This window comes from Ochlerotatus camptorhynchus, unplaced genomic scaffold, assembly GCF_037179485.1.
Source record: "Ochlerotatus camptorhynchus isolate MF236.1 unplaced genomic scaffold, CSIRO-AGI_Acam_v1.1 ptg000265l, whole genome shotgun sequence".
Taxonomy (NCBI): domain Eukaryota; kingdom Metazoa; phylum Arthropoda; class Insecta; order Diptera; family Culicidae; genus Ochlerotatus; species Ochlerotatus camptorhynchus.
In genome coordinates, this window is record NW_027040755.1 from 1,904,341 (window position 1) to 1,928,877 (window position 24,537).

Sequence of the window (24,537 nt, forward strand, 5' to 3'; positions counted from 1 at the left end):
TATAAAATAATTTCTGAGATAAATGTCTTAATTTTCACAATTCAGCCTAATTACGAATACGATCAACACAGAATAGAAAATATAAACAAAATTCTCTTACTGTAACGGTTAAACCTATTGAGTCTTCTATAGATATGATATAGATATACCATTTGGCCGAATGTCGTTTGGTCGAATACATGAAAAGAGATTTTAATTTATCGAACACTACTAGATTCCTGAGTATTTCAAATTTGTTTTGGATTAATTTTAAGTTTCCAGATCCAAAGCTTAGTAGATTTATACGATTCGGGTATTTTTATTTGTTTTGGCTTTCCACAATTCTGATTTTTTGAGATTAGGAAAATGGAGAATTTTTCAATATGTATAAAACAGGAATTTTAATTTTCAAAATATTAATTACTCTTGCAACCACGAGCTGTTCTTTTTTTAGTTATTGAATAATCATTTTTAGTTAGATACCCTTGTAAACATGAGCAGTTCTTTAGAGTTTTAATATTCAAGTTATATTTGGGATAAACTTAGGAGATTCTTTCGGAGCACAGTACAGATTCAATTTCAATTTCGTTTATAAATTTGCAACCAATCAGTACTCGGCCAAATGGCATCCGGCCAAACGGCATTCGGTTAAATGACCCATCCAGCCGAATAACCAGCAACCTTATTTTTTGTACAAAACCTTCATAAGATTTTTTTTTTAGTTTGATGTATTGGCGGGAATGTATTGTAATTTTTAGCATTGCTAATCATTTGAATATTATTCCTAAGACCACATTACATCATCTGGTTATGAAACCTTGGCCAAAATTAGGGGCATTTAGGCCGACATTACATCCATTTTCCCTAGTACATGGCAAAAATGAATAAAATGGAACGAAGTCACCAATTCAGTTGTCTTCTTGGTGAAACTTTACTGATTGCTGATGCTTTCTGTTAATTTTTTTTTTCTTCTTTCGATTAAACATTTTAACACTCTTTTGCGAATCTGTTTTCTATCCGTCATCACTATGCGGCGAAAAAACTGAAAAATATCCCTCATGACACAATAGCTACACATCACGACTTCACGGTCCGCAAGGCAAAGTAATAATCCCCAAGAAAACTACTAAATAAAAAATCACTATGAAAATTAAGACATAGAGAGCGATGCCTTTGCATTTAATAACCTGCCACTATTCTCTTCAAACCCAAGCAGATAGCAAAATAGAACAGGAACACAATATTTAAAATCTTGTTTTTTTTTTCAATACCAAATACCAATGCTACCGACGCCAGGAAGGCAGCTCTCACACCTGGACCCTACCTATCGACCCATCAACTCATGAACCGGGGACCAACGGCTTTACTTCCCATCCGAAGGAAGGCGTGATCAGAGATGTTATGCCTCAGAACATCCCGGCAGCGCCGACTGGGATTGAACCCAGGCCTGCTGGGGTGAGAAATAATCACGCTTACCAATAAAGCCTGTATGGTTGAATAATTCGTGAAATAAATAGAGAAACACTTTTCACCCAATTCTACAGATAACTCGGCTCACACCCTAATAAACTGAAACCATAAACGAACGATACCCCGAATGGTATCATCTGGCTGATACGCCAATAACGCCGTTAGGCACTTTTTATTGCACTTTTCTATTAGGACAGTCACAGGGGAAAATAACAATACCAATCCACATCAATATTGAAACCGAAACGACATGCAGAAGATACACCATGGTCATTTTATGCATGTGGTGCTGTCAAGCATAATGTTTACCAAAATAATCTCGCGCACACACACGAGCAAAGACCCCACTTTATGCTGCGACTGCCATGTTTGAGTCTAGCAGCCTAATGTTTTAACAGCCTTGGGATGAAACACAAACACCACCAAACACCGACGAATGGAACCCTCCTTATTCTACATGTTCATGTTTCGTAGAATAATTTTGACTGCGAAAAAGAGTGTACATGTTGTGTTTTGGGAGTGTTTTCTTCGAAGGATGATTTTTCACTTTTCCACCATTGATAGGGTCCCAAAAATGTCCCCAAGTGTAAAACAAATGTTGCGAGTTAAAGTTTGAGTAAAATTCGTTCGGAAAACTACGCGCAAGAATGCCTTCCGAGTGAGAAAAATTGTACGGTCTGGAGAACTTTTTGGCCACAATACATAGTCGCATAGGAAAAGTTTCCTTCATTTTTTTTTTTTTTCTCTTGTTCGGACACAGTGAATAAAAGAGCGGTGTGAGGAAATGCGCGGTAGGGGCAAGTGTGATGGAAAAAGGGCAAATGTTGTTCAGCAGCAGCAGAAGCATATTGTTGGTGTGTCTTTTCACATGATAGTTTTTTCCATCGATGTGTATAATTTCTAAATTCAGTTTCCGTACGGTCAGAGAGAGTGAGAAAAGTGGGAAAAAGTTTGAAAAGCAGCACGGGACAATTTTCTAATTTCCAGCCCATGCACGACGAGGAGGATCCAATCGACCCCTCTCCATTGATGAGAGCCCACTTTTTGGCAGCCCGTCCGATGTTGGATTTTCCGATGTGTCTCTGCTGTGAATCCTTCCTCGAACCCCTTTTCCCAGTGTGTGACTATTTTCCGGGTGTTTCAATCGATCAGATTCTTCACATTTTTGGCTGATGATGGATAGTGTTTAATCGACAAAAAATGATGAAAAGTGGTTCTCTCTGAATTGGAAACGAATGTGAATTGCGATGTGAAAAGAAGTGGAAACAAAAATTCAACCACAAAGAAGAAAAGCAAAGTCCCTTTCACGCCCACGCGTTTGAGAAAAAAAAAGCGAAGGAGAAGTTTACAAAAAATAGTGTATCCTACATATCTCAAGTGCAAACAAATCGTAGTGAAAAGAAAAAAAAATAGGCAAAAAATAGTGCAGTTTCACAGCAATCTACACCTCGCGATTGCAAAAAAAAAAAAAATAACACATTCAAGGAAACGCCGGAGCAGTACAATAGAAAATAGTACAACAACAACAACTGCAGGAAAATATGGATCAATGTTCAAGCCTGCTGGTGTCTGCCCTGTTCAGTACGATTATCCTCGGTGGTTTATATAATCCAGTTGAAGGTAACGAAATCATAGAGTATTTTTCATTCAAATTTAAAGCCCAACTACCATTTCTGACTTTGTGTGTGGGGATGATTTTGCGAGGCTCATTTCCGCTTCGCCAAATTTTCCGCCGATTGTCTCCACTGGAAAAAAGGGGACGAGCGAATGCGAGTGAGATGAACCACGACAGCAGCAGCACCGCTACTGGCACTGTTGTCGTTCACATAAGTAGTGGGTATACAGCCTCAGCAAGAGTGCCGAAAATCGATATTTTATCGGTGTGCTTTGAAAATGTATGACAAAACAAAAAAAATGAAAGAGATGTGAATTAAGGCGGAAAACAGCAGCAGGAGATTTGTTTTTGAGTGAGACCATTTCGAACTGATGAAGGGGATGAGGCGAGGTTCAATGAAGAGACGTGGACGTTTTCTCCGCAATATCTGATGGTTTGTTTAATGAATCACGAAGCGATTAATTTTCACTGGTTGCCTGAAGCATTAAGGAATTTATCTTTTGAGAATGCCTTTAGTAATACAGTACAATCTCTCTTACTCGATGTTTTTCCTACTCGATGTACTTCGACCACCTCACCTATAAAAATATTGAAAACAGCATCTTCGTGACTCAATAATCCCTTCATTATCGAGTTAGGGAGGGTTGAATGTAGAAAACTTAATAATGAAAGTGACAAAATATCCTGACTGCTATACTGCCCGTAATATGGGCATTATGAAAGTAGCTTGTGGGATATCTTTCTTCTTTTTCTTTGGCTTTATTGCGTTGCTGCTGGAACTTTAAACCGGTCTTCAACTTGGTGTCCTTTGGGAATTTTCACAGTTGTTAATTGAGAGCTTTCTAAGCCCGTATCATTTGTGCATTAGCATAATTGTGTGGCAAGTACAATCATACTGTATGCCCAGGGAAGTCTAGACCTTTTTCTACCCAACAAATTCCTAGATCGGACCGGAAATCGAACCCAGCCGAACTAAGGGAGGCCCAAAATATCCCCTCTTGTTAACCCTTTATAAGGCAGAACAAACCATGCATCAAAATAACTCGTACTACAATAAAAGATAATGTTCACAAGGTGTTATGAACAAATACAATTTTTTTTTTGAGGAAATAAGCCAAACATTTTGTATGAAAAAAAATTGGTCCAAATTTTGGTTTTTCTCCAAAAAAAAAGTTGAAAGAGATATTTTTTCTGCGCGCGCATCTAAATTCATGGGTTCTTGACAACTGATTTATAGACTATTCAAGCTGTCGGAAGTTAGAGCAATTATAGAAAATCTCTTCTATTTTGAGCAGCTTTATTCTAACTACTATATTTTTATGGGGCCTCATAGCCTAGTCAGTAAAGGCACGGTATTACCAAGACGGAGGCGGCGGGTTCGATTCCCGGTCCGGTCGAGGGAATCTTTCGGGTTGGAAATTTTCTCGACTTCCCTGGGCATAGAGTATCATTGTGCTTGCCACACAATATACAAATTCATGCATTGGTAATTGGCATCGAAAGCTCTCAATTAATAACTGTGGAAGTGCATTTAGAACACTAAGTTGAGAGCACGCAATAAGCTAATATGCGCTAAGCAATAAGCTTAATATGCGAATAAGAAGAAGAAGAAGAAGAAGAATATTTTTATGAATAATAAATCAACAAAGTTGAGATTTTGCGATCGTTAATTTGGCATCAATTCTATTAAAATACGATGAATACACAAAAAAATATAACAGTTTAATCTTTTTTATTCATTAATGGCCGACTGTTGACACAAATATTGCTGTAAATTTGTCATTGTACATTTGTTATGGCTCAGAAAAATAAAGAACGTTGACTAATGGCAGAAGTATCCAGCACTTAAAAACAAAGATACAAACAAGAGTGAACAGAAACAAATATTTCTCTCTGAGATGACTACGTGGTCATGACGAGAGGAGCAACACAATAGTTGAGTAAAGAAGAATTACACACCATCGAGTGAACATGCTTTCGGAAACGTGGGGCTTTAGGTAGTGATTAAACGTCGCTAGAACTATTCCACAGTCGCAGACAGTATATGAGCAAGTCAAATGCGCACTCTTTTGCCTGTAGATTTGAAGAAATACTTCAAGTCTCTTCATCGATTGATGTATGAGTTAGGTAAAGAAGTGCGTGTTTGACTAATACTGTGGCCCTTCGCTCATTTTCAACTTTTAATCAATTTTCACACTGCCGTACTCCATTTCCAACTAACTCCAACAAATATGAATTGTTGGTGGCAATATAGTTGTTACTGACTTACAAAGGGTTAATAGTTAAATAATTGGAACATCCTATATTGTTAATCGTTAAATATACTGTTTAAACGTACTGTCGCGAACAACGCGATGGTCCGAGATACCACTGCACAAGCGACAAAGAACAAGCAGAAATCCAAATGTATTGTACCCACACGCCGCACACAATTGTATTTCGCTCTATACTCCACACAGTAGGAATACACAAGCAACTACATCAAATAGGAATATCCTTCCGGCTCGATCACTCTCGATCGAGTCGGTAGGTATAAAAGTACCGGCACCAATTTTCCCCTACATCAGTAAAAATCGAACCATTATAAGAATCACACCAATCAATATACAATCAATCTAACGCCGCGAGTTCATTTCTTTTCTCCTGACCGAAACCAACCACACAGCCAACCAATCAGTCTTTTTAAAGACTAAAGAGTTTGAACTTACTGTGGCTAAACCCCTGAACCAGTGACCATTTCCGGATAGTTCGCTCAGCCGTTGCCAGGCGTTGGAGCTCATCGAAGAGGATCCCAGTGCGTGGACACGTACTAAGCATAAACATAAGGATTGTTTATCTTATGAAAAACACACCGAGAAAGGCCGTTACCTTTTCATTTTACGTTGTACCTGTAACTCACAATTTTTAATGAACATTCGAAAGAAATTGTTAGGTACAAAAAATGCCTTTGCAAATCACAAAAATAATGGTTCCGGGTCATTTGACCGAATATTGATTAATTTCGAAAGAATAAAACATGAGTAATAGAATTCAAATTCTGTAATTTTGTAAGAATTTCTGTATTCTGAAAAGAAAAAAAAAATCATCCCAGAATATCCTCATCTCAGATGCCTCTCTGGTATTCCTTTAACATTTTCTCTATAATATTCATGCAAATCTTCTTTAGAACACTATTTGAATCCACCTTGCAATGAACATTAAATTATTCATACTTCTTGTTGTTATTCGTAGGGATTCCCCGAAGGATGGTCCTGAAAATTCACTAGGCGTTCAACTCCGTATTCACTTAATACTCCCTTGAAATTCCCATGGAATTATATTACGAATATTTTTTTAGTTCTGCTAGGACATCCTTAAAATTCTTTGAAATACTGTTCCTATGGAAATTTCCTTTGAAAATTATACTCCTCGAAATCAGCCTGAAATTTTCCTCAAATTCCTTTGGAATTAATCTCAGAATTTTCATTGATTGTATTTCTGAATTACCATTTGAATCATGCTCCTTCCTTTGGAATTCAACTCACAGCTATGACATTCTCACCTAAGATTACTTGCAGTTCTCCTAAAAAAATCCTTAGATTGCTCCTCAAATTTATCAGAACCCTCTTGGAATTGTTGACCGAATTTATTTGAGGTTCTATAGGAATTATGCTTAGATTTAATTGTAATCCTGCGTAACATACACTCTATGAATTCTCCGAAAACTCCTATGTCTCCCTGAATCTTCTTGAAATAATCCTCAGCATGCTCTTAGATTTCTCTGTTGTATTACCTTGGAGTTTTGCTCAGAATGATCATGGTAAGGTTAGTGATCCTATTCTCGACCTATGGTCCTATTTTGAGCTTAATGCTAAAACTTCTCCGACCTGATTTTTCTGCTGGAATGGAGTATAATGAACCGCATCATATCATTAGAAAATGAAAACTAGTGACATGTTGCTTCAATCCTGAGTTTCAGCGTTAGACCCAAAATAGGAGCATAAGCCGAGGATAGGTTCTGTTCCCCTATCATCCTTCTTCTAGTCCACATTCTCTCACAATTCCTTAAGATATACCGTCAAAAGTGTTCTGAATTTACATTAAATTTTAATTCAATTAGTAGACGATATTGTGGATCCTGGGATATAGGGCAACCTGAAAAATATATCCATATTTTATGACAAATAAATCGAGACCTTTTTTTTATTGGGTATCAAGCTGGAGCTGCGTGACAGCTTAGTTTTCAAGACTTGACCCATTTGAATAAATTTTGCTTCTATCTTTGACAATACAGCAGAAGGACTAGCCTATGTTGGCCGCTTGAACACTGGATTCCGTATGTATTGTTTCAGGATAGTTATAGAAAAAATGCTGTGACATGTGCGCGTAGATACATCCGCGTAGTAAACCGATTGAATAAGTAAATCCGTTTCGAACGAAATATCTAAATTATGTAAGTTACGAAAACCGCGCGAATTCCGAAAGCCGTGCGAGACAACCGAAGCGAGAAAAAGGCTTATTATCATTTAAAGAGTGCCACCAAAATAAATGTGATAGCCTATGTTGGCAAGTTGATTAATTTTGGTTTCCTCCCTAGATATTCTACTTATTTTACTATTGAGCTTTGTTTCAATTTAGTTATTTTACCAATCATTTCAAAATTTCGCGACCGTACCGAACAAATTCTAGACTACATAAGCTCAAAACACTTTTGACAAGCTCTACCGAAATGCGAATCACTTCTGCGTAAGATCCGTAGACGTAGGCGCGTTGATTCCGACAGCCGCGAAAAGTTAAACGTGCATCGATGCGTCAATACCACATAAGGAAAGATCGATTTTACAGTCACGTAGGGTTTAGTTCATAGATTAACATTGACTGCTGTTTACAAATGTAAGTACTTGAACACTAAGAAATAAGTTAACTCAAATGCTTTAATCGCATATATAAGAGATTTCGCGTATTGAGAGAATAATATAGTAATCGAGTACAACAAACTCAGGGGAATACAATACCTCCAAAAGTTTGAAAGCTATTAATTGTCACATACTTCTACTTTTACTTATTTCCTAAACTATTCCTCTCCTTGTTAATCTGTTTAGTCGTCTCCTTGTTAATTTTAAAGTTCAAGACTAAATAAGAAGATTTATTCTACAACTTTAAAGGTAAGTTGCCTCCCTAAGCGGACCCCCGCATCCTAATTCTTTTGTTAATCTACTTAATGTCATTAGACTTTCTGAAGTTTATTATTTAAGTTCATTTGATGATTATGATATCTCATTAGTCTAATTTAATAAATTACTTAAATCTCTAATTCACCTAATCAATAATAACCCATGCTTTATTAATTATTATCTGCACTTGTGCTTGTAATCTAAAATTAAACGTGTTTCAAGTACTTTTGATTTGGACCTATACCTATTTATTATATCTTAGTTCGACCCTATCCCAAATTAAATTGAAGCACATATAAGATTAGTTACAATACCATGTACAAAAATGATGTTTAACATTGTTTCCTGAGTAATACTTCAATGAAAACAACAATGAAAGCTTGTCACGCAAATAGAAGGAGCACCGTTGGGCACTTTCTGAAATATTTCAATAGTATAATTCCCTTGCAAACCCAAATAAATCTATCGTAAAAAATAAATAAAATAAGAGTGATTTGTGGCAAAACCCGCCAGTATCACACCCAACGTCAGTGCCTATACGTAAGCGTACAACGACGCGGCTCTCAATTAAAGGAGTAACAAGTGTGATACTATCACTGCTAGACTAGATCTTTGGTTCTCTCATGCAGTGGTTTATCAGAGAGGGGAAGCTTAGTAATCCCCATTGCCTGCCCATGACGCCATTCTATCGCGGCATGAGCCAGCAACGCCGACCATAAAGGTGTATTCAGATCTGAGCGTACATTAGCGGAGCGGAGCAAAATTTGCGTTGGAATGAGAGAAACAACTAGTACTTTTCTCCCTCTCGTACCCTCGCAAAACCTCTCTCCGCGCATGAAACATCGCTCAGATCTGAATACACCTTAAACCTACCGTCTCCAACACTCCACTATAAAGCATGAAATTAAGCCCGCCCACCAACAGCAAGGTGCAAAAACTAGCCAAGGGGAGGGGACAAATAAATCGAGACCTTTAACAAAAAATCCCACCTCCCGGAACTGAGAGAATGTTTACGATGTAATTAGGTACTCAAAACAAAACTAGAGTTCTAGGACATTGACGATAATGATCAAAGATTTAAGTTTTGTGGATATTGAAAAGCATCGACATTTTAAACTCATCAGGTACACGAGCTTGCAGTGGCATCGCGAAACCTCACTTTTACCTGTGCACCAACTTTAAAAACCAATCTCTTAATCTTCTAGTTTACTCGAAATTTATCCATTGGAAGCAATATTTTGATAGTTGTGTATGTTTTGAGAGTTGGTGCACAGGTAGATTGAGGTTAAGGCGACGCCACTGCGAACTTGGTGAAATTTTAGAGATGTATCAATCTTAAGATTAACTATACAAAACCAAAAGTTACTTCTTAATAAAGTTTTTGATTTTAGTAACAATAAGGTTCTTTATTATCAAGAAAAAAAAACATGGACATTTGAGACTATTCAGTTGTTAATAACAATCTAAATTCCAGTTTTCCGTATTTAAGGGGGTATTCCCAATCTTTTGCCTTTTTTCGGCCTGTTTTTCAATTAATTTTTTTTTCAAGGAAAATGAATAGTAATGCGCCTAACTCTTTGGGATTCTTGTTTATTGAACATTAAAGTTTACAAATAAATTTTTTTCGACATAAAAAAAGACATTATTGACGTCACAAAATGGCGGCAAACAGACCCCTGTTCGCTGCAAACGCCTGGACGGGCGAAGACTTTTCTCTGGAACGGCTTCATCTGAAACAGATTTCGTGATGAAATTAATAATCTGCATAAGATTCTCTGGAGCTTCTCCCGTTGGCAGCAAAAAATCTTGCAAATTAACAAAATGGCGGCCATATGAAAAAACAGGCGATTTTTAGCCCGCTTTTTTGCAGCTTTAAGGTGCTTCAAACAATGTTAAATGTTAATATTTTTGGCTGAAAGTGGGAGAAGCTCCAAAGAATTTAATAAGGAACAAAATGCGCAAAGATTCAAGCCAATATCTCTTATAGTTTCTGAGAAAAATCTTCGCCCGATAAAAAAATGTGGTTTCGAGAAAAACGCGTTTAAAGTTTTGACTTTAGTTAAAACCATTTGGGGGTTCTTACCATTAGTCAGCTATGCCTGGATACCGAATTCGCTGATCGGAAAACGGCTTGAGGGGATGAAAGTATATAGTCTAAAGTACAAAAAAAAAACGTGAAAAAAAATTTGATTTTTTGAAAAAAAAAGATCGGGAATACCCCCTTAAGTATCAGAGAAGCTTTACAGAGCATGACATGATTGTATACGATTGCTTTCAAGTTCAAGTAGGGGAATTCACGTACTCCCAGAAATCTAAGCAGCGTCTACGCTTCTATGAGATTATTATCTACGTAAAGCACACATTTGCCGTGTTTTGTTGTTTAAATTCAATTTTCTTTACAGAGTTATGAACAGATTTTGTTTGAAATAAATGTGACTTTATCTCTGGGAGTACCTTGAAAATTTCTTTATAACAGTGCAGAAACTCTCTTCAGAACACTCAAAAATAAATCATGGAATTCGTTATTAGCTTCTCTTCAATTATAAACTTATTTAAGTCAATTCTTAATCCTTAAAAACTCCCATTTCAGAGATCGCATGAATTTATGATCAGAATTGTCTTGGAGTTCTCCTCTAAATTCACATGGAATTCTCATTAAAATTATCTAGAAATGCTTTCCGAGTAGCCCTTGTAATTATCCTTGGAATTTCCTTAAAACTCTTCGCACACTTTCGTTGAAATTTTACCAAAATTTTGGATCAGGAGAATCCATTCTAAAATCTGTTCGAAATCGCTTTGGAAAAAAATCAAAAAAATATCTTAATAGTTCTTCTAAAGGACTGTATCCTGAAAATAAAGTCGAGTCCAACGGTTTTCAATTCCAATTCCAATGACATCGAATTTCTGGCTTTTTTCCGGTTTTCCCGATTCCCCGGTAAACTGGTCACCATGATTATTGTATTTTGCAGTTGAAATTTGACTCCTCAAATGTGCGGAATCGCAAATAAAAGTGTGCTTTGATGATGTATCGTCTTGGTTTCTTCTGCGTACTTTTCCGTTCGTTAGTTTAAAGAAACATCCACCTAGGAACTAAGCATTGTAACAACTTTTGTTAGGGGAAACGCTCCTATAGTTGCGATACGTTAGAAGCGTTAGGTTCCTATAGTAGTGCAAGGAGACTCAATACACAACTATAGGAACCTAAAGCATCTAAAGTAAAGGGTGATACGGTCAAAATTTGGTCAAGGGAAAACGCGTGTAAATCGGTGAAATCGTTTATTTAATAAATCAAATTAAATTTCTTTTTCAAGTTCAATTAGTATAAAATTCAGGAAAAATATTCAGTTAGGCTTCCGCTTTTCCAAATCCGAATTGCCGGGCCTTACGCTTGACCCCTGCCATCAGATTTTGTACAGCCACCTTGTCCACCTTCTTCGCCGCAGAAAGCCAGTTTGCCTTGAACTGCTGCTCGCCCTTAGCAGTTTTTTGGTCTTCTTTAGGTTCCGCTTGACAATAGCCCAGTATTTCTCAATTGGGCGGAGCTCTGGCGTGTTGGGAGGGTTCTTGTCCTTGGGAACCACCTGCACGTTGTTGGCGGCGTACCACTCCATGGCCTTTTTACCGTAATGGCAAGATGCCAAATCCGGTCAAAACAGTACGGAACAACCGTGTTTCTTCAGGAAAGGCAGCAGACGTTTATTCAAACACTCTTTCACGTAAATTTCTTGGTTGACAGTCCCGGAAGCTATGAAAATGCTGCTTTTCAAGCCACAGGTACAGATGGCTTGCCAAACCAGATATTTCTTTGCGAACTTTGACAGTTTCATGTGCTTGAAAACATCTGCTACCTTTCCCTTTCCTTTTGCCGTATAAAACTCCTGTCCCGGAAGCTGCTTGTAGTCGGCTTTGACGTAGGTTTCGTCGTCCATTACCACGCAGTCAAACTTCGTCAGCATCGTCGTGTACAGCCTCCGGGATCGCGCTTTGGCCGTCGTATTTTGTTTATCATCGCGATTTGGAGTCACTACCTTCTTGTAAGTCGATAGTCCGGCTCGTTTTTTGGCTCGATGCACGGTTGTAGACGATACACCCAGCTTATTTGCGGCATCTAGGAGAGAGAGGTTAGGGTTTCGCTTGAAACTACCGGCAACTCTCTTTGTCGTCTCAGCGGCTTCCGGTTTTCGATTTCCCCCCGATCCAGACTTCCTGGCTGTCGACAAACGTTCCCCAAACACTTTAATTACATTTGTAACGGTTGATTTGGCAACTTTTAGCGATTTTGCCAACTTTGCGTGCGAGTAGCTCGGATTTTCGCGATGCGCGAGCAAAATTTTGATACGCTGCTCTTCTTGCTTGGACGGCATTTTGACAACTGAAGAGTGAATTCCAAAATCAAAATAGGAGCAACATTCTACACACACACACCTTCAAAATGAGGGGTGTTCAGGTTTTTTAAATGCAAAATTGAAAGAAATACGTCAAGTTGATATTGACCAAATTTTGACCGTATCACCCTTTACGCCAACTATAGGAGCGTTTACCCTAGTTACAAAAAAGGAATGGTGAAAAAGAGTGACTTTAGTACTTTTGTCGAAAATAGGGACTTTTTGTGACTACCTTCAAACTAAAAAGTGAGCCGCTATCAGCCCTGCAATTTAATTATTGTTTGCTTTGTGGAAACTAACATTTGTGCTTTCGAAGTTTCACGCTAAGACTCACCTGCACATTCACCTTATGGAGAATCCCATCATAATTCTGAGCAGAATTCCAAGGTTATTATGGCAAAATGGTTTTGATTTTAAATAGGATAATATTAAACCATTTCTAAAAGTAGTACACATCATCGGTTATAATTAGCTTGTACAGTCATAAAAAATTAAAATAAATTCTCTAATTTAAGTGACCATAAATTAAGGTTGATAGATTTCCCGGTTTTCCCATAGAATTCCAGAGTTTTTCCCGGGTACTTTTTAAATTCACGGTTTTCCCGGTTCACTATCCACCCTTTAATAACTGAAAAGTTTATATTTTGAACTCAGTAACTATACACGTAGAGAAATGGTTTTTAAGTTCAAATGGATATATTTTTGTCTCAGGGCCTAATATATTTTAGATGTGTTTGTTGATTCTAAAAACCATTTTGTTGATTCAAAAACATGTTTTGTTGAAATAGTGATACAATATGTTTGAATCAATAACAAAATACATTAGGCCCTGAAACAAAAATCCATTTTCCTGCGTGTAGGGATCACCCTATTTTAAATTTACAATTTAAGTCAATAAAAATCTCCGCTTTCAAATGGTGAAAGTTTCTGGAATGAAATTTTTCTGTTTGTTTTAATATTATTATTACTGCACACACGTCGTGGATCCTTCGTATGGTACTAATAATTCACACTACTGTGATAAACTAAATTTAACTAAATATTTAGTTTGATATTTTTAAATATCTATTAACATTAATTGTATCTACCTAACCAAACCCCGGGTAAACGGACTCTTCAGTGAAGGAAGGTTCTTTGAAAATTAAGCTCTTATTTCAGACCAGCACCATACATACACACATCGCAATCATACCGCTTAGTGATATATGTGCTTATCCGTTGCCGACAACCAGGACTCCCACATAAACTTTTACCTTCTTATGGTGTTTGACGTCTGTGGGAACAACATATTCATCTCACATAGCACCTAAAATGAGCCAGAGACCACAACAGAGAAGAACACAGCATAAGCAACCCCTCTTTTCATCATCGCAAAGTTTTCGAACGACAAACCAGCCATCCAGTAGGCTTGGTCTTGGAGGTAGGACGAAGTGAGTTTTTCCCGAAAAAGGCCATAATATCTGGCGGCTGGGATTCCTACATAAGATACAAAAAACGAGACGTCAAGCGGAACGCACTTGAAGAGGAAAAAATATATAGTCTACATCATAAATTTCGGCTCCATTTTCGAGAATGCATCGCACCCTTGCTTGATTGCACCTCTTTTGCTCTGGCCCGCAAACGACACACCACACAGACATCACTTTCACCCGATCGCACTCCTTCACACCGTGGCCTACTGTTCCGCTATGGACTGTGCAATCATGTTGATTTCGATGGTCTTGACGTTCGCTGGCCTGCTGCGTCCGGATACCGTGTGTCGTGTATGATGGTCTCTTGTTTTTGGGTGGCGGGCGGCAGAAGCATCAGCAGCAGGCCATGCTTGCGTAGAATGAATTGCTCTTGATGTGCTGCGTTGTGTGTTTATGATATGATGAGGAAATTTCAATATTATGAGAAGTGCTTGATTCTGACGTATATGTAGATGCAAGTGGCCTACCAGGAGGAGTACGGCCTTATAGGTTATTGCGTTCAGCTAAATGGTATGACACTTATGAGCGTGCGTGGTGGTTCAAGTGATGGGGATGATTGCAATTGATGACTACGATGTTAGGTAATGGTTTAAGTTCATTGCGTGCCGCTTACGATAGGGAGAAGAGTTGTAAAATTTATTTTTTTAAGTTACAATGCACATATATGCGAATGGAAAAACAGTTCGGATAAGTAGTGCAAATTTCTGTTCAATATGATGCACATAAATAGAGCGTCATATATCATATAAATTTACATTAAAGATCCTGTAAAGTTAAGAGCAATTTCATGGAATATTTCAAATTATGTATTAGAACGGCAATTATTGTATGCAATATTTGTTGCAAGTTGCTAGTTTGCGTGAATATAAATACAATTCTACACGCATGAATGTTTACATTACCAGTAATATTCATTTTTTGTTCTATGGAAGGCAGTGGATGTACGCATGTAACTTGCGGGAGATTATGTTCAATATGTGCGAGTTTATGATCTTTTGTTGGCAAACATGTCAGTTCACATCATTCTTTTTGACGTTGTCGTATTCACCACCAGAGGTCGAATCGATCGCTTAGTTTCTATTAAAAATGCGTATTAAAAGGAGATTACTTAACCCACTCCAAAAGCAGCCTTCAGTTTTCAATTAAGATTCTGCAAGGAATGTGAGATTTTATCCACCTCATCATTCACTGCCCCGTGAGAGTTTGAATGATTGGGAAGTAAACGAGAAACTGACAGCCGAGCACTCAGTCATTAGATCAGTGAGCACGATTATTCTTATGCGATAGTACCCTACCCTTGTTCTGGATTTGTGTGCATTTTCTATGGAAAAATGCCTCAATTACATGTTGTGTGAGCCAGTGGTGTCGCGTAACCTCACTTTTTACCTGTGAACCAACTTTCAATACCAGATTTAATGCCATATTCATACTCGAATCGGTTGAAAAATACATTGAATCTTCTAGTTTACTCAATATTTATCCATTGCAAGCAATATTTTGATAATTGTTTATGTTTTGATAGTTGGTGCACAGGTAGATTGAGGTTAAAGAAACGCCGCTGGTGTGAGCGAAGACAAGCGATGTGAGTCACCTGTTCATGAGTGACTAAATGTTTTGTTGGCTTTTTCATTGCGTCGTCCACGGTCAGAAATGTTCTTCAGAATTGTAGAACTTATCATTTTCATAAACTTTGCTGAAAACACAAATTTCCCCTTAAAATCAATTTTTCAAAGCATACTATGTTCAGGAAAGTTTTTTTTTTATTTAAAAAAAAAATCCACAACTTTCTAGAACTGTGTTCCTCCACTCGAAATGTACATCAAAATATATAGAATCTCATCACGGTATTAGTTTTTGAAAATATTTGACCCATTTTGAGATTTGATTGATGTAAAACATCATGTTTTGAAGAAATAAAAATAAAACTTTCCTGCCTTGGAAAAATCAAACACATAGGTCAAAGCCACAAAATCGATTTTTAGGGGAATTCCATAAATAATACTTAAAATCTCAATGAAAATGACATGCTAGCAAATTTGGGTTTTTTAGCAAAGTTTATGGGAATGATGAGTTGTATATTTTGTAAAACATATTTATATCGAAAATCGTCTGTGAAAAAAGTTAGATTTTTCAAGTGTTAACAGTGATATCATTTGGTAACATTTACTTCTAATTATTATTCTTCACAATATAGATCAGATACTTGCTGAACAACAATTATTAATAGTTGATAGGAATTGATAGTTGAATATTACAATTGATTGATTTTCGTGATAAGCTTTTCGCAAAATACGCACCAGCTGTAACAACCCTCGTGACGTCCAATGGATTACAAGCTGAACCTTTCCGAGAGTTTAAGAGCCTACGACTAAGAATCTCTATAGTAAAGAATTAAAAAAACGAGGGCAGGGTCTCCATTCAAATCCAATTTTTCAATTCCCGGTTTTTTCCCGGTTATTTAAAAAAAAAACCCCATCCCAAAAATCACCTCTGCTTTATACAAAAAAGACGTTCAAAATTGACCGTTTATAGATAATCATATATTTTTGCCAGCAGAATTGCTCTACAATACGTGATGATCTAGATCTTAAAAACTTCATGGAATTCGTATAAAATCAAAGAGTGTGTGTGTGTGTGTGTATTCAATCTAACCCCCACTGGCCGGCAGTGGTATTATGGAAGAAATTTGCTTACAACAATCCTTGATGTAATAATTTAAAGCAAGTTTAGTCCGGGAGTTAGAAAGCGATAGCTCTACTGCAGATTCAGCAACCCATTTCAGAATGCCTGGTAATTCACGTCCATTCCGAGGTTACTTTCACATACAATAAGCCCCGCATGTAAACACTACCGTTATCAAATGAATAATGGTACTGCAAACACACTTCCAGATTTCGAAATGTGATGTTTCGAAATCTGGCGCGTATTTAGTAATATATGGAAATGTGCATTTATGATTGATTATAAATCAGATGGATCTCACCAAATTCTGGCGCCGAAAAAGGACCGGTTTCTTCACTCGCGGTAATCGAAAAAAATTTCCGCGTTGTTTTTACAACGCAACACGACATTTTGAATCACATTCGAAGTTTTTCATTTGCACCGAATTTTTGCTTGGAAGGCAGAACGCCAGCACAAAGAAAAGAGAAAAAAAAATACCCGGTAAAACTCTTCTTGGAAGGGAGGCAAAGCACCAAAAACAAGCGAAATGAAAAACCGACCGACGCGACATCACAGCAACACAGCTACTCGAACAAATTCTTGTCCCAGATTTTTCACGTTAATTACAATATCACTTAAAAAAACTGCTTAAGACGTGATAGATCTTAATTTACACTTATCCACACGCGAAAACTAATATTGGTTTGATTTGGTACAATTAAAAAATATGCGAAAAACAGATGAAATCAGCGCCAGCGAAAACAAAACCAACCGTTCGCGGGCAGAGCCTACTGCGTTTTTTCAATTCGTATAAAATCAAAGAGGTACTATTAATACATGATTTTTTCGACTTAGAAAAACAACATTTAGGCTTATTTTTGCGTGACTCTTTGTATAAAATCAAAGAGTCACGCAAAAATAAGCCTAAATGTTGTTTTTCTAAGTCGAAAAAATCATGTATTAATAGTACCTGAACAGGAGAAACGCAGTATTATTTTCTTTTAATCTTCCTGGAGTTAAGATCTTAAAGATCTATAAGTCAAACAACATTTTGTGGCATACAAATATGTGTTACAAACATATTTATCATTCTCATTTTCTTGAAGATATTTTACAGGTTAATCGAAATCTGGTTTTCACTTTTGAGCATTTTGAGTCTCCGTTCATAACATAATTTAAAATTATCAATTGTGTTTAAAAATAACATTGTTCGATTATCAAAATCATCCTGGATATCTGTTCTTGAAGTTCTGCAGAGTCAACAGGGCATACGATTATTCGACTTAATTCTTAATTTACCATTCTAACAGGAAGCCCCATAATATCATTGATTTGGATTATTTGGTTTTCCAAAATGCCTAGAGTTCAGATCGTTATTCTTTTTTAATGAAGTCACTTTAACACTCTTAAAACATTTGCGACTTAAATTTGAACTCATGATAATGATGATTACCCCTAGAAATGTTTGAGCTGGATGAAGATAATTAAGTACTTTGTCTTTGGCGTGAGAGGTATGGAGTCAGATCTTTATGTTTTACAGACTAACCGAGGTATTCTACGATGTTCTAACTAATCTGGTGTAGCTGGATAGCACAAAGAGCAGAAGTTATTTTTAATTGATCTCTGGACGAACTATCTTAGTTCGTTGATTGTGTCCGGTGTCAAACATTTGCATGCCAAGCATGATGGAGCATGTAAGGAGTTTGAGATAGGACATTTATTTATTGGCATGAATCTGCTTCTTATATTCAAGTACCTTCGTAACATAATATGTCTCGCTCAGGCTTTATACTAGAACTTCTTCACTCGGAAATTGCAGCAAAAGAATTCAAACATTTTTCTTCAAATGACACCAAACAGAAATTCTAAAAAATAACTCTGTAAGCTATGGTAGTAGGAAAAACGGCAAAATCACCGTTTGCCCCGTGCGCGAAAAGATTGTGAGTGAAAGAAAAGAATAGAGTTTTTGTAATTTTTGGGATTTTTGATACTTTAACATAGTGTATGTATATGATATAAATTGATTAATTCCAAGTGACACTGCAAGTTTTATAAAGGTTTGAATGATTCTTCAATAACAAATTATGACCTACAAGACTATGATAAAATCAAACTTGATACTTATATGATCTTTCCCGATGAGATTTGCGTTTTTCCGGATTTTTCCCGGCAACTCCAAAGTCTCGGTTTTTCCCGGATTTCCCGGTTGGATGGACACCCTGCGAGGGTTACCAAAAGCCTTACACAAACGGTTACGCATATTACCCAATTCCATTCCACCAAGGTTGGTTGGTGGAGGTTCACAGAAGACCCTCGAATCTTCGTCGGAACAGTACGCTGGATTATTTGATAAATGTTTTCATAAAATACATCGGGTAGGTCAAGTAGTTGTACTCAATCCAACGCACCGATTCTGGTGTTAATAACATCATAATCACATCGTGCAAAATTGAGCTCATTGCGAGCTCCTTGATATGAAAGCGGATGGATCTGGTGTCGCGATCGGATGTAAATGTTTTAAACTAACTGCTTATTTTGATATGATCTTCAACATGCAATCGTCAAGTTCAGTTAAGCTTGATATTCCACATTCTGTTGTTATTTTATTATTATCGTCGACGCATCATGAAAAATGAATCAAAAGCAGTTGCTTTTCACAGTTTTAACATAAAAGATTAGAAGTGAATGGCCTGCTAATGTCACCCTACTGGATTCAAGCTTTCTTAAAATACGTCGATCTGCCTTACAGTTTCCAATTTGCTTAAGATGGGAAGTACAAGCCTCATCTATCAAAATGCAGTGCTCGAAATTGTTTGATTGTCAAATTATAAAAGACTAATATTTGAACTAGCTTCATTATGAAAGTCTTCGTAGCCACTTGTACATATCACTCTCTCTCTCTCTCTCTCTCTCTTTCTAAATGCACCGTCTGTCGCTTCGTCATCCGCAGGCGGTGTGTGAAGATGCATAGAGCAGAGCATATAGCAACGCGACATGACGCAAGAGGAATGAAAATCTCCAGAGCGGATTCTATGCTAGTTTTTCCCAACCAAAAACTTGTTTGAATTTTTTGTTTATCAAAAACTACAAAAGTTATTTGCCGTTGCCCTACTAATAAACACTTCTTTATTCATTCGCAGCACAACTGCGACCTCGGATACAGGAACATCCGGCAGATGCGGTCGCCGCCAAGGAGGAACCGCTGACACTCAACTGCAAAGCAGTCGGTCGGCCACCACCGGAGATCAACTGGTATCACAATGGAGTCCCGCTCGGGCCCTCCGATCGACGGGTGATACTGCCCGAGGGGTCGTTGTTCTTTTTGAAGTAATTGGATACGGGTTTACGAGCAGGGAATTGATTAATAAAATTTATTTTCCATTTCTAGGGTGATGCAGAACAAACGTGAACAAGATGCCGGGGTTTATCACTGTGAAGCGCACAATTCGGCAGGTGTTGCAGTTAGCCGAAATGCGACACTGCAAATAGCCATGCTGAAGGATGAGTTCCGCGCAATGCCGAAGGATACGGTAGCATTGGTTGGTGGCCCGGTGATTCTAAATTGTACACCTCCGCGAGGTATTCCAGAGCCATCGGTACTGTGGATCAAGGATGGAAAACTGCTGGACATAAGTGGGAAACGTTTGAGTATGGTAGATTCCGGAAGCTTGATGATATCGGAGATTCAACCGAACGATACGGGCAAGTACGAATGCTCGGCGCAAAGTATGGCTGGGACGAAAACTACGCCTCCAGCGTATTTGAAAGTATTGGCACCACCTACGATAATGAAGAGTCCCCATGATACCGAAGTTTTGGAAGGAGAAGGCTTCGATCTTCCATGCGAACTGGCTGGAGATCCCAAACCGTTGGTCACCTGGCGGAAAGAGAATGGACGTCTTCCGGAGGGAAGGTCAAGGAAACTGTTGGACAATACGCTAAGAATAGAAGATGCTCGTCAGGATGACGAGGGAAAGTACATCTGCGAGGGTCACAACGAGGGTGGAAATGTAACAATCTCCGTCTATTTGTACGTTTATGAAGCACCTACCTTCATGGAAGCCCCAGTAGATGTTGTCATCAGAGAAGGAGAAGGAATTACTTTGCCATGTCGGGCCAAAGGCCGACCTGGGGTGCGAATATTCTGGGATCGAATCGACAAGCCACATGTAAATAATAGCGTGAGCAAACCAGAAACCCAAGCACAGATTGGCCACAAGCCGTCTGAAAAGTCCAAACGTAGCATTTCACTCAAGTCAACTGAAAATCACGTTCGTTCCTTTGCACCGGAGTCGGTGGGAAATTGGTCAATTAAGATAGAACCGGTTTCTGAAAAGCAGCTTTTCCAGTTGCCACATGCTTCCCGAACGCATCCCGTTCGGAAGAAGCGCGAAACGACTGAATCAGCCAATGAACAGGAAGCAGTTTCCAGTACAATTGCTTCCCTGGTCAGCAGCAGCGTAGTCCATTTTGAAGACAATGGTGGACTGACACTGAGGGCGGTCAGCAAAGCAGACGAAGGTTGGTATGCCTGTGCTGCCATCAACGAAGCGGGCAGCATTGTGAAAAAGATCTTCATCAAAGTGTTGGACAAGGATGAATCGCTAGAGGCGCGTAAGGAGCAAATCCATACCTATGATCAGAGTCGATGGGTTAGCGAACAGTTCATCGTTCTGAACAATGTGTTTACCATCTCAGCCGGATCCATCGGAATCTCGTGGGATGTAACGGATAGTGCTACAAAGATGCCTTTGCGGATGTACTATCGGGTTGCTATTGATCCGATGGATAATTTCATCTACAACTCTTCGTTTGAAAGCCAAGTAACGACGAGTAATTTGAAGGAACTGACGTTGAATGATCTACGCCCATTCACGGAGTATGAAATCTTTGCCAGCATCCCGGAGGGACTGTCCGGATCGGTTTCCAACATTCGAAGAGGGAAGACACTGGATGGACCTCCATCGGCACCACCGACTGACGTGAGGGTTGGAGTTATCAATACGACGGCAGCATTTGTACGGTGGTCACCGCCACCAGTTCATATGCTCAATGGAGAACTCACTGGCTATAAGGTATTAATTTTGAAATTATTCAATTGACTATTTCCGCAATTTAAAAGATTGGATTACAGATTCAAATCAAATCTAATGCCACGAACAAAGTGCTCGGACAGATGATTCTCAATTCTACTACTCAATCGGTCGTCATCAACAGCTTGACGCCGGGAGCTATGTATATCGCTAAGGTGGCTAGCTTGACCGCCGGAGGGATAGGTTAGTTTCTAGTGAATAAACTTTGCATAGGTTGTTTGTTAAACGTGTTTTAAATGTTTCAGGACCTTACAGTCAACCAACACCGCTACACATGGATCCGCAGAACATAGTCAGGTACCCAAAGTACGTTCCCAGCTATGGGAATTTTCGAGAAGATCATGATGTTAATCGAACACCTATACCCCATTTCAGAACTGATCCAACCCCTAGCTATTGGATGTCGTCGTGGATGTCCGGAACGGCTCTCGTGATTCTGTGCGTCTGCCTGATCGGTGGAGCGATCTTTGCCATCTTTTGGACTGTTCGCAAAAAACAATCGGTAAAAGCGTCCTACCCTGGCCCCTCTGTTACCACAATCATCCCAGACAAGCAACATACTCTTTGGTTACATGGGAACACTCTGGTAAAACCATCCCACTCGTTAGACCCCCCTAGCACATCCGAATACGCTGAACTCACCAACAACACTCAGAGTCTCAAACCGAACAATTGTGTTCTTCCACCGGAACCATATGCAACGGTTACACTCCAGCGGGGTGGAACCATTTCCGAAGAACCTTGCATGAAATGTGCAAACAGTCCAGTATCTAGCGAATACAATGCACCGCTTAGGGAACCAATCAACATATCAGATGTACTGCCACCACCACCAGACCATCCGTACGGTACATATCGCCCACCGACCAGCATGACGATCCGAACCAATCCGGCTGCCCTGTCACCGCAAATGATGCGGAAAAATCACGTTCCTCCGCCAATGCCGAACCGATGGGACACCATGCCGCCACCTATTCCGAGCTTCCCACAGAACTGGATCCGCCCGCATCACATGAATCCAGCCTTGACGATGAACAACGCCGAGATGTACTCGGAGAATGACTACGAAAGTGGATCTGTACTGTACGAACAGTGCTATCGGCCGGATCAGATGCCACCAGTTCCTCCACCCAACGGAAATCATTTCTTCAGTCATGCTGGCGAACCTACGGAAGAATTCTATCGTCACATGAACATGGAATTCGCCCAGGACATCGGTTTCGAACCGAACAGCCCGCCAGCTCCATGTCCTGAGACACCGTTCAATAGTAAATATTTGACCGGACCCGGCGCTGCCGACAGTCCCATCATATCCCGCAAGGTAGGTGTCAACACGACCACCAGGGGACACATGCCCAACAGTGCGTCCAACAATAGCAACAATTACAATAGCCAGCATAGCACTGGCCAGAGCTCCGAAAGCGACAGCGATAACCGGTGGGCTCCTGCCCGAACGAAACGCAGTAGAAGTAGATCGAAAAGTAGTGATAGAAAATACAATCGGACTCTTATTCGATAAAGTCGTGAGCGACTCTAGCCATACCACGCTAAACAAAAAAAAGCTAATCTTAAGCTCTATTATACACAATAAGTAAGACAACAAAAATTTCACCTTTCTCTAAGTAAACCAAACAAGTAGGCATGCAAATGCAAGGAAACCCCTATCTTTCTTAGTAGGCTCATTAACTTTAAAACCTTTAAACAAACGTATGGAAGCAACAAAACATTAAGGTAGCTCTGTAATCAGTCTCTATCTCTCAATCACTGTCTCTCTCGCACTCTAGCACTCTTATCACTCTCTCTCTCTCAAGTGCGTATATGGAGGGACAGAAGGCATGGTAGAAGGGGACCGCCGTTTAACCGCAAGTAATTTATTTCCTAACAAGCGAAGAGTCAAATGGATGGGGGGCTGCGACCGCGGAGCTTCTAAACGAAGGTGTTTAGCGATGGAAAGAAGGTTGCGGGTTGAGTTCTATCGTATGGCGGTTACGCAGGTTGTGCCATAAGCGTCAAGAGGCTCAAAGTAATAGGTTAAGTAATTGATTATATTAGTTTCAATTTAATTGCTATTTGCACAAGTAAAAGCCGTCGACTGTTAGTTTAAGTTACATTAAGTTTCACGATATATTTAAGGGTAGGTTGACAATACCCCTAAGCTATATTTATTATTTTCTATATTGCTCTACGGGAGACTTGTATTTGGTGCTTATTATGTCAAACTTTATCCAGAAGCTGATCATTGATTTGTTTTAGAAAGGTTTTCATAGCATGCTAAACCGTCTCTGTCGGTTGAGAACGCAGTAGGCTCTACTCTGGAGCGGTTGATTTTCAATGTCGCTGTCACGTTCGGCGGCTGGTGACATTTTCTAATAATTTCACGCGTGTGAATTGATTGTAATCAGAAATCACGAGTGATTTTATAAGGCCATTGAATTTAAGAAAATTAATTCCCAGTTGCTCAGAATGTTTAGCCGGTTTCATATAAACAGCTAAATATGGTAAAAAAGGAATGCCGGAAAATTTTCAATAATTTGAGGCGAGGCCAATTTTTCACATTCTTGATCTTTTCGAGATATCATTGATTTATTTTAAAGATCTCAGACTTGGACAACATTTTAAGATTCTGACACTCCGAAGCATTGGATCAATTATGATGAGAATGCCAAATTAGTTTTGAGGAGAATTGTAGAGCAAATCGGACGGAATTGG

At 38.8% G+C, this 24,537-nt stretch overlaps 1 protein-coding gene across 3 annotated transcripts; it reads left to right on the forward strand.

Moving 5' to 3' along the window:
- The first annotated feature begins 1,888 nt into the window (after positions 1–1,888).
- Positions 1,889–23,416, forward strand: LOC135705333 (roundabout homolog 2-like). 3 transcript variants are annotated; one of them, XM_065227016.1, is made up of 7 exons: positions 1,889–2,240; positions 2,602–3,069; positions 19,876–20,062; positions 20,124–21,810; positions 21,858–22,011; positions 22,074–22,125; positions 22,204–23,416. In XM_065227016.1, exons 2-7 carry the CDS (start codon positions 2,991–2,993, stop codon positions 23,345–23,347), a joined length of 3,303 nt encoding a protein of 1,100 aa, XP_065083088.1. In that variant the 5' UTR covers positions 1,889–2,240; positions 2,602–2,990; the 3' UTR covers positions 23,348–23,416. The 3 variants fall into 3 exon arrangements, with proteins under 3 accessions (XP_065083088.1, XP_065083087.1, XP_065083089.1); XM_065227015.1 differs by having other exon boundaries at positions 1,889–3,069; XM_065227017.1 differs by having other exon boundaries at positions 1,889–3,069; positions 21,870–22,011.
- The last annotated feature ends 1,121 nt before the right edge of the window (positions 23,417–24,537 follow it).